Below are 16,431 nucleotides of genomic sequence, written 5' to 3' on the forward strand. Positions count from 1 at the left end.
GTTATATGGAAATTATTTGTGTATTATATATTGGCAGCATTTTACAAACTTCATAAATGAAAATCTACTATAGTCCCTTGGCGTCGCCATTCTCCAATCAACGATTTGGGAATTGTTTGTATATAAAAATCTATATAATTGAATAGAAGATTGCTTGATTTACATGGAAACTTATGGCAAATACTCACATATAGATTAGAAAAACACCATGAAGCTTAAAAAACTCAAAGCAGATACTGAGGTAGGTTTTCATAACCATAAAAATAAATACTTTGACTTCATATTTATGGGCTGATGAACAAGATGATGTAAAGAAAAACATTTTTTTTTTCTTAAGAACATGTATGCCATTAAAGAATATCTTCAATATGTATTTCATGTAGGAGCCGGCTCCACCCGTGCCTCCTCAAGCTGAGATCATTGAAGCGGATTTATACAAGCGATCGTATTTTGGTCCTGATGTACCAACTCTGGAGTTGGAATGCTGGGAGGAGGAGCTCTCAGAGGCACAGTTGCAAGCATATAAAAATGCTGATGAGGAATACAAGAGCATTCAAAATAAGCTTGATGTTATTGTTAAAGATACTGGAGGAGAAATAGTTTACAATGGAGATCAGTTTACTGCTTATCAATTGCTTGGAAAGTGAGTGCTCTTCACGTATTTATTTACCTATACTCTAACAATAATAATTAATGATAATATTTCGAAATATATTAATTTTAAGTGGAATTCAATCAATTTCTACAATTATTCTTTATTGTCAGTCATTGGTATATATATTCATAATATTAAATATAGTTTAAAATAGAATAAAAAATAAAAGTGTAAATTTTTAAAGGCAGCCAGTTCTCAAAGATTTGGAAAGACAGAGTGCTGATATCATTAGATCTCGATCCCGGTCCCTCTCAATTTGTAAAGAAAAGGAGAAAGAAAATAAGGGTCGAAGAGGTATTTATATATTTTTCATTGTATAATTTTATGACAATGTGCTTTGTTGTATCCCTAGTTATAAATATTTTTTAATTGTTAATAGAAACTATTTCTAAAAGTGACAAGCTATAGAAAACTGATATCTATTATATATATATATATATATATATATATATATATATATATACTTTACAAGTTTTTATTCAACTTCTCTTGTTAATATGTGTGGCTCGAATCTTGCACTAAATATTAAATTTAACTTAAATATATGTTACACAAGTATTGGTAAATTTAATTTGTTATGGTTCATTGACCAAATAAGAACTTATTTATATATATTTTTTTTTTAAGAATTCATGTTATAAAACCCAGATTATTTAATAGAATAAAAATAACAACACTAAATAAAACACAGAGAAAATATATCAATGCATAACTTTTATAAGGGCGACCAAGAAAGAATCGTGAAGAAGACCGAGATTACTCTCCATCATCAGACAGAGCAAAATCACCCGAACTACGTCATAAGAAAAAGAAAAAGGACAAGGATAAGAAAAAAGATGATAAAAAGAGGGATGATGACAAGGAAGTTACAAAAACTAAAGACAAAACTTTGGCTCCATCTAGTAAGTATGATTTAATCAAAAAGAAATGAAAAATATTGTTTTAACAAAGAACAACTTATATATTTGAATATTAATAATATTGCAAATTATTTAAGCTTTTGCTACATTGACTGTCTCATTAGATTTATAAGTTATATGATTAAGGTCTAAAAAATCTTAGGTTTTTCTAAAATAAATTTTAAAGGTGTCATGAAGTTAAAAGTGGAACACTTTCATGTTTCAATAAATAAGCAAAGTTGTTATGGTTATTCTTTCTCACAATATCTCTATTATTTTTTAATCGCCTGCAAAATTGATTTGTCCTTAGTTTGGATATGGCCAAGGATGAAATTTAGTCAGTAGGCTAGTATTATTATTATATTGTTAATGATATTTGTGCATAATTGTCTCATTTTAAACACTTCTCATTTTACACTTAAGTTTAATTGTTTATGTACTTCCTCACTTCATATTAATTGAATTATTATATAACTATTGTGCACCAATGACGATTTGTCACAAATTACCTATGTAATGCTTAAAATTTTTATATAACAACACTAATATTTCTGTTTATTAAACACAGAACAGACAGAATAAATTAGCCTACCATGGCCTCATAAAAAATAACCTGTATGTTAAAATACAAATAGTTTAATTTGGAAATATTTATCTTTTCAGATGTACACAGTGTAGTCACAAATGTTCGTCCATCTGAAGCGACTGCTGTAGGTGGGTTGCTTACTGGTAGTGCAACTAAGACTACTGCAATTGTTGATCTGACTAAAGACGATGGTAACAAGAATATTGCAGACTCTCGGGAGGTATCGTTCAACAAGTTACAAGGTAATGTATTTTATTATATATATAAATGGTTTATTAATCACTATTTTTGCATTAATAGATTCTGAAGAAATGTGGCATTACTTATTAAAAATATAAAACAATATGAACTATAAAGGTTAAAATATTATATTTTACAAGGGCTACTTTAGTCCTAATTTTACCAGTCTACCTTGTTTTACAGCCTTTGAAGTAAAATTCGTTACTCTAATGAATATGGTTGTTTCTTTTAATGAATATAGTCATGCTATAAGATAAAAAGTTGTTACAAGAGATGAGTGGCATGTCTCCGTGCAGGCAAGACATTCCCGTCGCTAGTGGTGGTGGCGCGGCCCTACCTGCGCTCCAAGGAGAGCCCGCCCAGCGCCGACCGCGCCGCGCTGGACAGCAAGGTGAAGTCCGTGCTCATACACACGCCCATGAAGTTCACGGAGTGGCTCATCCAGCAGGGCCTCGTGCGCTCCGAGCAGTGGTGCGCCGTGCACGCCGGCAACAAGCTCAAGCTGGGTGAGCTCCTTGAGACTGTGTAGTGGGCAATGCTTGCATTGCCCATAGGTTATAAAAAAATAATTCCTCTGCTATTAAGGAATAATGCTGAAAATTCGTACTACATATTCGGTCGAAATGAAAGTATCCGTGTTGAAACCATCCTGTCATATTAATTGTCGTCACAATTGCAGACTTAACAAATAAACTTGAAAATCCATAATATAGTATTAATGAGTAATATAAGTACCACCCTCATTGCCAAGATTTCTTTAAAAGGAAAAGTGAACAAAAAGTACTTGTTGTTATCTTAAATATTTATGTATGTAATATTTATGCCTATTGTATTTCAATTTAGTTCAGTTAGTCATTGCGATATCCATAATGGGATAAACACTTTACCTTCTGCATTTCCGTGGCTATGTTATTTTCATGCAATCTTCAATTCCAGGCATGTATTCCGACGTGTCAAAATTCCCGTATTCCGGCGGCTACGTGTGGATATCAGAGTGCTGTCCAACGCGTTTCGTCTCCGTATTCTCCAGCTCTATCTTCGAAGGCGCTACATTCCCCCCGAGTGTGCTCCTCAAACTAATTTACCATTGGGCATGTCAGACAAACGTACAGAATGTCGTACAGTGGGTCAAAGTAGACAACTTGTATGTCAAGGGACTCTTCACATGGTTAAGGGCGGTATGTACTTCAGCGATTCATCACCATATGGGTTTACTCGGCGGACAAGGGAAGAAAGTTGAAGTGGGAGTGATATCGTTGGGAACGACAAGCCATGACGGCACTCAGAGGCAGGTTAAAGTTGAAGTGTTGGGTGTGCTGGATCCTGTCGAAAAGTTGGTAAGTTTTGCACAGTAAAATAAAATCAATCTCTAAGAAACATTGAAACTATAAAAATAGACTGACTAGTAAATAATGTAAAAGTCAAAGATAATTAGTGTGTTATTGTCTTTGGCTGTCTAATGTAGATATAATTTAACACAAATCATTTTTATTGATTATAATTGCAAAAACTAATCCTGTTTTTAAATAAATCATGTGCAAAAGATATCACCAGCTATGTATATATACCGTAACCGTAACAGCCTGTGAATGTCCCACTGCTGGGCTAAAGGCCTCCTCTCCTCTTTTTGAGGAGAAGGTTTGGAGCTTATTCCACCACGCTGCTCCAATGCGGGTTGGTGGAATACACATGTGGCAGAATTTCAGTGAAATTAGACACATGCAGGTTTCCTCACGATGTTTTCCTTCACCGTAAATTTTATGTATATATAATAAACACTAATTGGTTTATGTAGTAACTTCTAACTTAAAGTTGGCGAAAAGATATAACATAAAGGAGTTAAAATGTTGGTTTTTTTTTAGTACTTTATTATACTGGATATAAGAGACTAGTAATAATAATATTACTATCATAATTCTAATAGTCTAGTAAGTCGAAGTAATTTAGTATTTTCTTGGACAAACATGACTTATCTATCATTTCTAGTTATGTAAGTTCGATATTTATTGTTTAAGATTCGTCTTCGTGCAGTCGAACCTTTGGCGGAATATGAGAAAAACTACAAGAAGCGGTTCCAGAAGATTCTCGAACCACTCACTAATTGGGTTCATCCCTCCTCCATTATACTGACAGACTTAACAGTCGACAAAGGAACGTTAGTCTCCATGGGCTTTAAGACTGTACATCAATCGACTTCGCATTCAGATCAACCAATGAAGTACAGCAATGCTAATATAATGGAGTACCTCCGACGGATTGTGCCTAGAATGTTCCAGAACACGCTATCGCTTCTTTCGAGGCAGATAATTCAGCAATTTCTTGATGAACTCGTGTGGAGAGAAAAGTGAGGATTTTTTTTATTACAATAAAAATATTCTTTTATATACTTAAATCATATTTATAAAAGTAATCTATGGCATATATAGGTTTAGTACTTACCGAGATGAGTAAGCACAAAGCCCTATAACCAAGTCATTCAAGTATTATAAGTATACTTATTATGTGTATGCATATTATTTACATATTGTAAATATACTTATGTACATAAGCGTAATTGGTTCAACCAACTTCCTCAATAAATTAGGGTAGAATGTATAAATCCAGTATTGAGAGTTTTATCAGCTGTCGCTTTAATGATTGTATTTTAAATGTTTCTGCAGATTCGGCGTATCTCCTGGTCAAGCGTTCGATAATATCGTCGCGCATATTGCCGAACAAACAAAAATGGAGGCCAAAGATCCAATCACTATTCGACTTAACAAAATTGCTGCCAATCCATTCAAGAATTGGAAATATCCTAGTAAGGTAAAAAAAAAAAAAAAAAACTTTAGTATAGATGTATATTATAAAGCTGGAGAGTGTATGTTTGAATGGACTAATCTCAGGACCAAGTAAAGAACGGAACGATTTGAAAAATGACTTGTACAGAAATATTATAGGATATACAATAACACGCTTCAAGCCAAAATAGTCGACCTGTATGTAACCAAACTTTTTTTTTTATAGAATAGGTTAGCGAACGAGCATATGGGCCACCTGATGATAAGTGGTCTCCAACGCCCATAGACATTGGCATTCTAAGAAATGTTTACCATCGCTTATATCGCCAATGCGCCACCAACCTTGGGAACTAAGATGTTATGTTCCTTGTACTGTATTTACACTGCCTTACTCACCCTTCAAACCGGAACACAACAATACCAAGTACTGCTGTTTTGAGGTAAAATATCTGATGAATAGGTGGTACCTACCTAGACGAGCCTGTACAAAGTCTTACCACCAGTAAACTATTAAATAATGAGCAAATTGTAGGAGGAGTAAGCAAATGTGCAGGGTATAGCCTATTCCAATGGCATAATGAGTAAAGATAAACAAATCTTAGATTTTCATATTCCATGTGATTTGCTAATACCGCTGCTGTATTATGTACTACAGACAAGTTTTTCATTGAAGGTGACAAATAGCCTCTAAATGACATACTGCAATGATGTCACGTCAATTCAAAGACAAAGTTTTTTTTATTTGTCTTTCCTCTTGCCATTGGAATAGACTATACTGTTTTACTCGCGCTGTTATAACTTCGGTTTCGTTTTAGCAATTTTGTGATATATTGAGACATTTTAATATACTAAACAAAGTTTTCTTTAAATGTCGTAGAAAAAAGACAAAACTGAAGAACCTGAGCCGGAAGTTCGCAGCAAACGCGGTAGAAAGAAGAAGGAACCTTCACCGTCACCTCCGCCGAAGAAGAGGAAGAAAGAAAAGACGGCCTATGTCGAGGACGATGATGACGAGGAAGAGGTTCGTGGAGATAAATCTATTGCTTGAAACTAAATAATTGAAATAAAATCGTTCAGTCATACCCTTTTAACATAAGCTACATGTATGGTGTGCTAAAACATACATGTTTTTAATAATTTTACAATACATTCCCTATTTATTTCATACTATATGAAGTGTTTAATAGTGGCTTAACAAATTGACTATTTAATTTATTTATGTTACTTTAATCCTGTTTCGGTAACGTTGAATTATTTTGGCAGATTCGTGTTTATAACTTATATTTCTTTGTAAATAAATTAGGTACCATTAGCTCTACGTCGTACGAAGATTAAGCAAGAGAAAACTAAAGAGAAGGAGGAGACACCCGCGCCACGCGGACGTCGCAAAATCGTCCGCTCCTACGTAGACGACGATCTCGACGATGTGCCGCTGAAGAATATCAAGAAGGAAATTAAACCCGAGGAGACCGTATCTCTGGAACGCTTCTACTTCGGCCAAACCAAGGAGGGAGAGACGGAGAATGAAGCTATTGCTGTAGAGGTAAGACTAAAAAATAAAACAATTACATGAATTTCAAATAGTTCCTTGCCTGTGTTAGTATGTTTCAACTACCACACATGATGTTATATGTATAAATTGCTCATGAAGATTTCTGTAAATACCATTATCGCCTGTCGGCACAGTGCCCGCTGTGCCACGAGCACTTCACGGAGAGCCTCCCGCTGGCGCTGCACCTGTTCGCGCACGTCGTGCCGCCGCCCGCCGGTGCGCCGCCGGACGCGCCGCAGTGCAGTTTCTGCCTCGCGCGCTTCGTCTCGCAGGACGAGTTGGACGCGCATCTCAAGACCTCGCACCCCGTGGACACCAAGTCGCCCGACCTCTTCACCTACGCGTGCCTCATTTGTGAGGTAAGCTCAATACGTATAATTGTTTTAAAAAATGTTGCCCTTCTTATACGAAGTTGTGCCTTTTGTGCTTGTCTTAAGAACAAACTTTAATTAGAACGTAGACTAGACTCTATAAAAATAATATTGGCAACTTCTGTGATATCAACAAGTGCTTTAAAATATTGTGGTTTTTGCCCTCCCACCTGAGCAAGCGTCAGTTGGGAAAAACTACAACTTATTTTAATTTGGTGGGTGAAAAAATTGGAGACAGATAAATTACAAAGTGTTGTGAATACAGCAGACAGACTTAGTATAAAGCGATCGGCGCTCGCGCAGGTGCGGTTCGCGGCGGTGCTGACGCTGGCGGCGCACATGCAGAAGGCGCACGCGCCGCGCGAGCTGCCGTACGCGTGCGGCGCGTGCGCCTACCGCGCGTCCGCGCACCGCGCCGCGCTGACGCACCGCGCCGCACGACACGCCCGCGCGCGCGCGCTGCACTGCCCGCACTGCCTCAAGGTCACGCCGGCTGTGCACTTGGCTTCTAATTTAATCACTTGGAAAATATCATTTAATTCATTTCTTTGACTGTGTAACTATTATACTTCATGATTTATTTACTATTTTAACATAAAACTAGCTTTTGAAACTTTACCTTTGCAAAAAATACTAATAAAAATAATTTTACCAGTAGGTGATACCGATATACGCAGACGGCCACGAACTGACATCAAACGTATTGGTGTATATTGATCATCTAAAGCAACACCAGGATAAGGAGCTAGAAGTTAGATGTCCTAGATGCGTATTGAAGTTCGTACATCTTGGTAGGTATATTAATGTAGATATAAAGTATTTTTTATAAATACTATAGACTTAGATAGAGCGTAAATAAAAATTCTCGATATAAAAAAACAATCAACTTTACTTCATAGGTCAACTGAAAGAGCATCAAATTCGTGACCACAAACCTGTAGATGATGTAATTCCATTGTGCTCTGAAGAGCATTTGATAAACCAACCCAAGGTAAGAAATATTAATAATTGTTTATAATAAAATTTTACCTACCTTTTTTTAACGCTGAAAAAACACATTAAGCCTTTCTCCCACGGGAAAAAATTTTACCTACTTACTCGTATTTATGAAAGAATATAAAATTCATTTAGTATAGAATTACTTGCACAAATGTTTTATTGAAATTTTAAATAGTATACTAAAGCACATAATATAGCTATACTAACAAAAAGCAGTAACTAATGTAACATTTCAATGTTTTGAGTATAATAATTCACGTATATTTATAAATATATAATCCTTTATTTTGTTCAATTAGAACAAGGCGCGACCACCAGTCAAAGATTCAACGAGTCACGCCATCAGCGATACGTACGAGCAAACGACACTAGTGCTGCCCGACGGCTTTCTCTGCCGCGAATGCGACACGCCACTCGACAGTGACAAACACTTTTTGTTAGTCTATATTTACTTTATAGACATATAATATGTTACTGGTAATCAAGATAAAAATGTGAAGAAGATTTTTGTTTTCATCTCCAAATCATTTACATACAGAGTTTACCAAAATTAATGAAGTCAAATTATGTGCTTAATTTTAAAATTGTGCATATTATCAGAGGCCGCACGAAATGTAGCAAATGTCCCTACGCGACGTCATGCTACCGCGGCATGTTGCGGCACAGCGGCTACTGCGCGGGACCCTTCTCGCTCGAGGTCGCCCCGCGACGCGCCGCCACGCGCCTTTACTGCATCTGCGGGTACGCCACCGATATTGGTGAGTACACTGCACACTGTTGGACGATAGCACAGTTCTAATATCTTACACACCTCAATGGATCAACGATTTGGTGCCATTAGAATTAATATCGATTATAGCTTTTCAAAGAATAATAAAATTCTTTACCAAAAAGTTGGTCGAAAAAAAATCGACTCATAGTTAAATATATTTTAGTACAATTCGTAATAGTTGAATAAACAGAAATTTTAGTGGAAACTTAGAAAGTGTACCTAATGTGGTTCTCTTAATATTAAAACTTTAAATAAATAAGATTTCGCTTTTTTTTAACACAAAAACATTATTGTTACGCCTAACAGGCACAGACATGCTGACCCATTTATTGGTTACACATCATACAAGTGCATACACATCAGAAGAGGACGCTCGAGCCAATACAGTAAGGGACGAAAGTTATGCACCTAAGGCAACGGAGGAGCCCGTGGAACCGGTAAATTTTATAGATTTTTTTAAGATTATCTACTAATCATATTTTAATATAATGAGGAGTAATGATACTTTGAACTTGAATTAACATGACCTCATTGGTTGAGATCTAAAATGATCCCTATAAATTATGGATTCATGATAAATGATGTATTTAAATAATAAAGCCGAGATGGCCCAGTGGTAAGAACGCGTGAATCTTAACCGATGATCGTGGGTTCAAACCCGGGCAAGCACCACTGTATTTTCATGTTTTTAATTTGTGATTATAATTCATCTCGTGCTTTACGGTGAAGGAAAACATCGTGAGGAAACCTGCATGTGTCTAATTTCACTGAAATTCTGCCACATGTGAATTCTACCAACCCGCATTGGAGCAGCGTGGTGGAATAAGCTCCAAACCTTCTCCTCAAAAAGAGGAGAGGAGGTCTTTAGCCCAGCAGTGGGACATTCACAGGCTGTTACGGATGTATTATGGCGAAGTAATTATTTTAATTTTGGAAGTAAAATAAAGTGAATATAGGCAGTTAAGTGGAATAGCGTTGTGTTATATAGCAGCGTTCATAATACATTAGCTATTAGCATATCACATGGAATCATGTGAATCTATGGTTTGTTTATCCATGCTCCTTCTGCCATTGAAATAGACTATCTAAGAAAATATTTTGCCAAGTTTTTAGTAACGCAATGCCAAACCTATTGAAATATTACTTATTTATCTTATTATAAATACATTTTAATAAAATATTATTATCATCTAGCCCGTGGAGAACTTGCCTGCAATACCAGATTATGCACCACCTTCCGTTATCAACACACAGTTATCACTGGACGACCTAGCACCACCCTCTGTTTTGCAATCAGATCAGGTATATTGTTTACTTATAAGCAATATTGTAAATAATTAATAGTTACATTATCTGCGTTTTCGAATATACTCTTATAAAAATCGTTTGTTATTGGTTAAAAGGGATGGCCTAATGGTTAGTAAATGTTATATCTAAACTGAAGATTACAAACAAGCACCACTGAATTTTCTTATTTTTAATGATATAAATCATCTTATGCTTGGCGGTGAATGAAAACATTGTGTGGAAACTTGCATTTGTCGGATGAAAATTTGCCACACATATGTATATCTAACAACCGACATTGGAACTGAACCGAAAAAGGAAACCTTATGCTGCTTTACTTTTTATTTTATTCCGAGTAACCATCTTGAAAACCATGTTATACTAGAGACATATTAACTATAATCTTATCGGCCCAGTATTGTCCTATTTGGTAGTAAAATTTATTCAAATTCTAATGGATAACCAACCTGCTCTTTCCAAAAATAAAAGAATTCAGGGAGACAAATTTAATTGCAATTTAATCAATACTTCAGTGTGATGCAAATATAAATGAAAAGATGATTATATTTCACTATTTTCTTTGTATTTTTCTCCAAATAACAATATTTTATCTTTTCAGCATGACCAGGAACTACTAAAGGACGCATATGACAGACCCTTGGCTACACCGCGTCATGAAGATGCACATTATAGCCTTGGAGATTTCGAGCCTCTGCCTCAAGAACCACCTCCACAACCAGACTTTGAGCAACTATAAAGTTTATAACAATAAAATGGTACATTAATGTACTTTGTATTTAACTAAAACAGTAAAATGCCATTTTAAAATGCAGTAAAGGAAAAAATATTCTATACTGTAATGATTATGTAAAATATTATTTGACTCGTTTAATATTTTAATACACTTACTACACTTCTAGTGTAGTGAAATTTTTTTAAGCAATTTTATGCTGTTCTTTTATCAATATTTGCCTATTATGTTTTAGTATTAATACTATCCAGATGGTATATTAATGATGTAATTTAAGGAATAAATAAATATAATTATAATTTTGGTTTTTTTCTTTTCTTCTTGAATGTTAACGTAACCTTATTTGTAACTCCATAGCTAGTGATGCAACTGTTATCATCATCTAGAATCAAACTGTCAAAGTTTACATTATATGTTTTCCAAATATATTTCCATGATATTTTCACTTTATTACCAATTCGATTTTGATGTAACTGAAAATGTCTTGCAATTGCCTTTTTTAGATCTCTTACTGTAGTGTTTTGTGGGACCTAAAAATATGTGGAGATTATAGAGCAATACACAAGCATTCCATAAAAAATAAATATTCCAAGTCAATGATGTTAATAGATTTTTTCATTAAGACTAGAAAGGTATCTTAGTTAGGTGGATTTAATTCTTTTCAATAATATTCCATACTTGCTGTCTTCTATAAACAAATGATTTAGTCATAAAATCTGAATGGGTTATTACATTTTTCCCTTTGTATCCAATACTATACAATTTATGTGATAAAAGGTTGATTTACAAGGACTACTTACAATCACTTTCAATGGTTGTTCATTTTCCCTCGAAATGTATATTGTAATGGATTGACCATGTTCTACAGCTGTCTGTGTAAATAATGTTTAAGCTGAGTTAAGAGTAAGATTCAACATACTACAGATAATATTATAAATAGATAAATGAACATACCAGCGATTGGATTTCTTCTAAAATAATATCCGGTGGTAAATCAGATAGTAAAGAATCAGAATTTAAGATAGTTTGAAGAGATGATTTGCTAACTTCAAGAAGATCATCATGAGACAATGTTTTAGCGACTTCGGCAATTTGGTCCATTAATAAAGATAAATTATATTATAGCCTCTCGCTCTTATTAACTAATAAATAAGTTTTAATTTTGAGTAGTTTTGCTTAATATTTATTATACATGTTTGATTCGCAACAAACAAAAACATACATAAATGACATTGGCTCATGTCAAAAATCCAGTTATTAATGTCAATGTCAATTGTTATCATATCATACATTTTTTAGTTTTTTCTGTCTAGGAGAAAAATGTAACACACGCCAGAAAAGGAAAAAAAAGTAATGCCTGGTTATTTTTTTTTAAATCTAAGTAAATGTAGTACTATTAGAAATACAAAAGTATTGTCTCATATTATTGTAATATAGTATAATGTATATTTTTAAACCATATCAAGTTAAAATAAACATTAAATAAGATGACTTGACTGATTGAATAACTTAGAAATCTAAGTACTATAATATATATTAAGTAAAGTAACAGGCTGTAAAGGTCCTAGTGCTGGGCTAAGGCTTAATCTCTTTGGGTAGGAACCAAATTAATCGGTTAAAATGAGTTATTTAGTATAAATTAATATAATAAAAATAACATATATTATAAACTTAAAAATATTTCTCATTTCAATATTCCAGCTCTCTTTTTATTTCACGTGTTTATTGATTATTTAAGTTTACCTAGTACGAATCTTTCCAATTTCATATATTCTCAATATCCTGTAATCCGCGCTTACATGAATTATCTGTGATTGACGACAGTATTAGTGACTTATCTATCTGTATAACGATTACACCTATATGATCTGTGCTTAGTTTGTCCAATCAGTGAAATTTAATATTTTCTAGGTTATAATTTTCCATATATTTTATTCAACTTTATAAATTCAGTATAAAGTTGAATAGGTACGACTCTATCAAGTTGCATTTACAAAAAATGGATTCTTTATCTACCGGGTCATTAAGCGGAGCGCAAAAAGAAGAGTTGATGGACCAGGTCAAGCAACAAATCGCGATAGCTAACGCACAAGAACTCCTGACAAAAATGTCTGAGAAATGTTTTAAAAAGTGTATCAATAAACCTGGAACAGCATTGGACAATTCAGAACAAAAATGTATAGCAATGTGCATGGACCGATACATGGATTCGTGGAATCTGGTTTCCCGAACTTACAGCAGTCGAATCCAAAGAGAAAGAAGCAACATGTAAAACTTCGATACGAAGAGTTAAGCTTACGCTGTGTTGTAAATATAGAGATTGTAGTAAAGGGCATGTTAAAATTGTGAGTTGCGTCTAATACTTGTTGTGTTTAATAAAAATGTTTTAGGTTATGTCTTCTTTTTATTTACAATAAAAACACTGGTTAATAAAAATTATGACTCGAGTAATAAATACTTTGCTTTAAAAATTATTTAAAGATTAGACTGAGGCTGTAATGAGGATATTTGATTTTTTCACATATATATTTATACTGTTTCACATTTTCGTAGTTTACATATTAAAGATTTATATTTAAATTCATTGCACATCATCTTTTAGCATTTTCTTTCTATACTGATATAATTTCTTTATCCACATCTCCATTCGATCTTCTTGACTGGGTATTTCCTGTAAAAATGATGCAATATTAATGGTACTTAATCATAGTAACTACACATACTAAGTATGTATATATATACTACCGATGTACAGATAAATCCAATAGGGTTTATGTTACATCTTTCTTTATACAGTAGAACATAAATACAACATATATATTTTATAAATAAATGAATAATATAATCCCTGTTCAAAAAGAAAAAGAAATTATATTAAAAAAACTTATTTCCTGCATTTTATACCTATAAAATATGTTATAAATAAAGGAACATCAAAAATAAACAGATTTGTAACATCAAACTTATAAGTAGTTTTGCTTTCTTACAATGACATAAGTATGTCATCTACTTAATAATAATCTGATTTAAACATTTTAAGTAAAGAAACAAAAGGTAAACCATACTAATATCTAGTAATTCAGTTATAACCATTTGTAAGTACTTTATTTGTACTATGCAGAGTTAAAATGATTAAATCAATAGATATTCAGATACCGATAAAGATTACCGACATTTATTAATCATTGAATATCAGTTTTCTTGAAAATTATTGGATACAGTATTCAGCTTAATAATTTTCTGACCCCCAATTACGAAGCAATTATGAACTTATATTTAAAAAAAATTGATTGCTCACTATGTTCCTCAGCAAAAACTTTTAAATTGGTCAATTCAATAAGTTGTTTTTTCAAATTTAAACACTGTCTGTCAATGTCCAGTTTTCATGGCAAAATAATAGATGCAAACAAGTTGAAAATATTACTTACATTAAAGTTTAAAATAGAATCATCATTTTTTTCTTTAAATTCTGGCTCTGCGACTTTCACAGTTTCTGTATTCAAGTCAATAACAATGTTTTGGGTTGATTTCTTATTTCTGGACGATGTGAATGATTTCTGCACAAATGAGTCACTGTTTAATTCTGCCAAAAGATTCCTGTCATGTATTGTTGGCATTTCTTCTTTGACCTCGACTTCCTTGTACTCATAAGTTGGTATTTTTGTCATAGTTAAACCAACTGCCTCTGCAGCTTTAATTGCTTTCTCAATCTTTGTTTCTGTATCGTCTAAGTTAAACTTACGAGGTTCTGAAAAAAAGGGTCACAGCTCTTAATACCCATGATTCAAAACAGTATTGTATACATATTTTAAATACATACCTATATCAAATGAACTAGATCTACTGCTAGAAGAACGCGATCGTTTTCTATTCTTTCGCTTACTTCTGTACGCCGAGCGGCTTCTAGAATTAGACCTTGAATGTGAACGCTCTCGGGAATGTTTAGATCTCTTAGATCTCGAACGCGAAGATGACCGACGTCTAGACTTGCTCTCATATCGTTCTCTCGAAATACTCCTGGAAGGACTCCTCCGTTTGTATTTTGAATGTGAACTTGACCGTTTTCGTCTGTGACTGCTAGATTCCGATCGATCTCTAGAGCGAGAACGCCGTTTATGTTTACTTTTGGACTTTTTTCGGTCGTATGACGATTCCGAACTGTAAGATGAACTCCTTTTGTCACGATATCTACTCTTTTCTCGAGGCATTTGTGGAATTATATTTTTTACACTAATTCACGCATTATAAAAAATGAATTTATTTTCATACGCAAACGATTACCTGACGTTTTGACATTGACTACTGACAATTGACATTAATAATAATAAGCAATAGGTAAGCTTTTAGTTATATTAACAAATTATAATTTGATGTTATTTAATATTTTTAAACAAAAAAATACCTGAAAAATCCAAAGTGTAGATCATTTGAATTATTTAGTTGATTGACATTATATTTTAAAGGAATGTCATGTTATAATTGAGTATAAAAATGTTAAATTCGGTTAACTTTGAATTCTTTCTAAGTACTTACACTGTCAAATCATAGATGGCAGCAAAGTACCTGGTTCTATTTATTACGTTCCAAATATCTGTTTTACATTGTGTTTTAAAAACTACTAAAATACTTATAAAAGAAGTAATTTTAAGATTATTTAATATAAGAATTTTACTTTGCGTTGTTTCATTTTACTTCAAAATATTGTATAATAATATTTTTTTTCGATTTCATGCCTTGACATTCAAAAAAAATGCGTTAATAGAACCGTAAGACAGGGCAGCGACCACAGTCAGTCGGCCTCGATGACGGAATGCGTGAAATTTTAAGATGGTGATGAGCAGTGTTTTCTTAATTTTACATATAAAATTAGATATTGGTATACTCTATTCTGGATGATATAATCAGAATGTGTCCAACGGTATGAATAATAAGACATTAGTACCTTTTCTTTTGGCGTAGTAGATTCAAAGTGTTGAACGTGTTTAGTTGGATCATTGACATTGTTTCGTTTTAAAATTTTGTACCATCGTGATTGTTATGTTTATGGGAGTATTATGTGCTTTTGTAATGCCCAGTCGATGGATTAGGCGTTTCTGATGTTTTCGAAGTCATGGAGAGGCAGGAACGTACATATGCCAACATGGAGGCCACAGACACTGTGGACACCAAACAGGTGAGTTCAAGACGTCTATAATTGCCGGTCGCGAACAATTTATGTTTTCAGCGCACATGTCGACATATATTTCGATAAAAGACGTTGTTAATACTGATTGCTCATTATTTTATACAATACATAAAAGCAGATTGGTATTAGTCATAAGAATCATATAACATAATTCCAACTGTCTTATTTTGTTTTGTAAGTGTTATAGATCCGAAATTTAAGTGATGGAGTCACCTTTAAATCATTCTAAACAAATCAAGGCAAAGAGTGGGTGAAGTTGACTGCCCACACTCCTGTTGAATAAATTATTGCTATTAGAACATTGTTATGTGCCTTACATGGCATATCAGATATATTTTATATATATAGTATGTA

General features: G+C 33.6%; 5 protein-coding genes across 5 annotated transcripts in view; 3 read left to right on the forward strand and 2 right to left on the reverse strand.

The window, feature by feature from the left end:
* The first annotated feature begins 82 nt into the window (after positions 1–82).
* Positions 83–10,959, forward strand: LOC126781199 (uncharacterized). The gene is made up of 20 exons (XM_050506055.1): positions 83–241; positions 384–643; positions 840–949; positions 1,378–1,557; positions 2,218–2,382; positions 2,677–2,886; positions 3,317–3,717; positions 4,396–4,724; positions 5,041–5,185; positions 6,038–6,181; positions 6,464–6,703; positions 6,847–7,071; positions 7,387–7,566; positions 7,742–7,874; positions 7,983–8,074; positions 8,382–8,518; positions 8,683–8,840; positions 9,161–9,291; positions 10,049–10,156; positions 10,761–10,959. Exons 1-20 carry the CDS (start codon positions 209–211, stop codon positions 10,896–10,898), a joined length of 3,519 nt encoding a protein of 1,172 aa, XP_050362012.1. The 5' UTR covers positions 83–208; the 3' UTR covers positions 10,899–10,959.
* Positions 10,960–11,087: 128 nt separating this feature from the next.
* On the reverse strand, positions 11,088–12,102 carry LOC126781260 (U11/U12 small nuclear ribonucleoprotein 25 kDa protein). Its single transcript, XM_050506155.1, has 3 exons — positions 11,847–12,102; positions 11,693–11,764; positions 11,088–11,422 (listed from the first exon to the last, which is right to left on the reverse strand). Exons 1-3 carry the CDS (start codon positions 11,991–11,993, stop codon positions 11,186–11,188), a joined length of 456 nt encoding a protein of 151 aa, XP_050362112.1. The 5' UTR covers positions 11,994–12,102; the 3' UTR covers positions 11,088–11,185.
* Positions 12,103–12,746: 644 nt separating this feature from the next.
* On the forward strand, positions 12,747–13,286 carry LOC126781264 (mitochondrial import inner membrane translocase subunit Tim13-like). Its single transcript, XM_050506158.1, has one exon. The coding sequence runs from the start codon at positions 12,892–12,894 to the stop codon at positions 13,162–13,164; it is 273 nt and encodes a 90-aa protein (XP_050362115.1). The 5' UTR covers positions 12,747–12,891; the 3' UTR covers positions 13,165–13,286.
* Positions 13,287–13,376: 90 nt separating this feature from the next.
* LOC126781240 (splicing regulatory glutamine/lysine-rich protein 1) lies at positions 13,377–15,179 on the reverse strand. Its single transcript, XM_050506133.1, has 3 exons — positions 14,713–15,179; positions 14,321–14,640; positions 13,377–13,563 (listed from the first exon to the last, which is right to left on the reverse strand). Exons 1-3 carry the CDS (start codon positions 15,098–15,100, stop codon positions 13,474–13,476), a joined length of 798 nt encoding a protein of 265 aa, XP_050362090.1. The 5' UTR covers positions 15,101–15,179; the 3' UTR covers positions 13,377–13,473.
* A 516-nt stretch (positions 15,180–15,695) lies between these two features.
* Positions 15,696–16,431, forward strand: part of LOC126781195 (patronin-like) — a 55,414-nt gene continuing 54,678 nt past the window's right edge. Inside the window, exon 1 of the mRNA XM_050506043.1 lies at positions 15,696–16,065. Within this exon, the coding sequence (XP_050362000.1) occupies positions 16,003–16,065 (63 nt within the window). The 5' untranslated portion in view covers positions 15,696–16,002. The remainder of the gene's footprint in view (positions 16,066–16,431) is intronic.

The sequence above is a fragment of the Nymphalis io genome, chromosome 3 (assembly GCF_905147045.1).
Source record: "Nymphalis io chromosome 3, ilAglIoxx1.1, whole genome shotgun sequence".
Taxonomy (NCBI): Eukaryota; Metazoa; Arthropoda; class Insecta; order Lepidoptera; family Nymphalidae; genus Nymphalis; species Nymphalis io.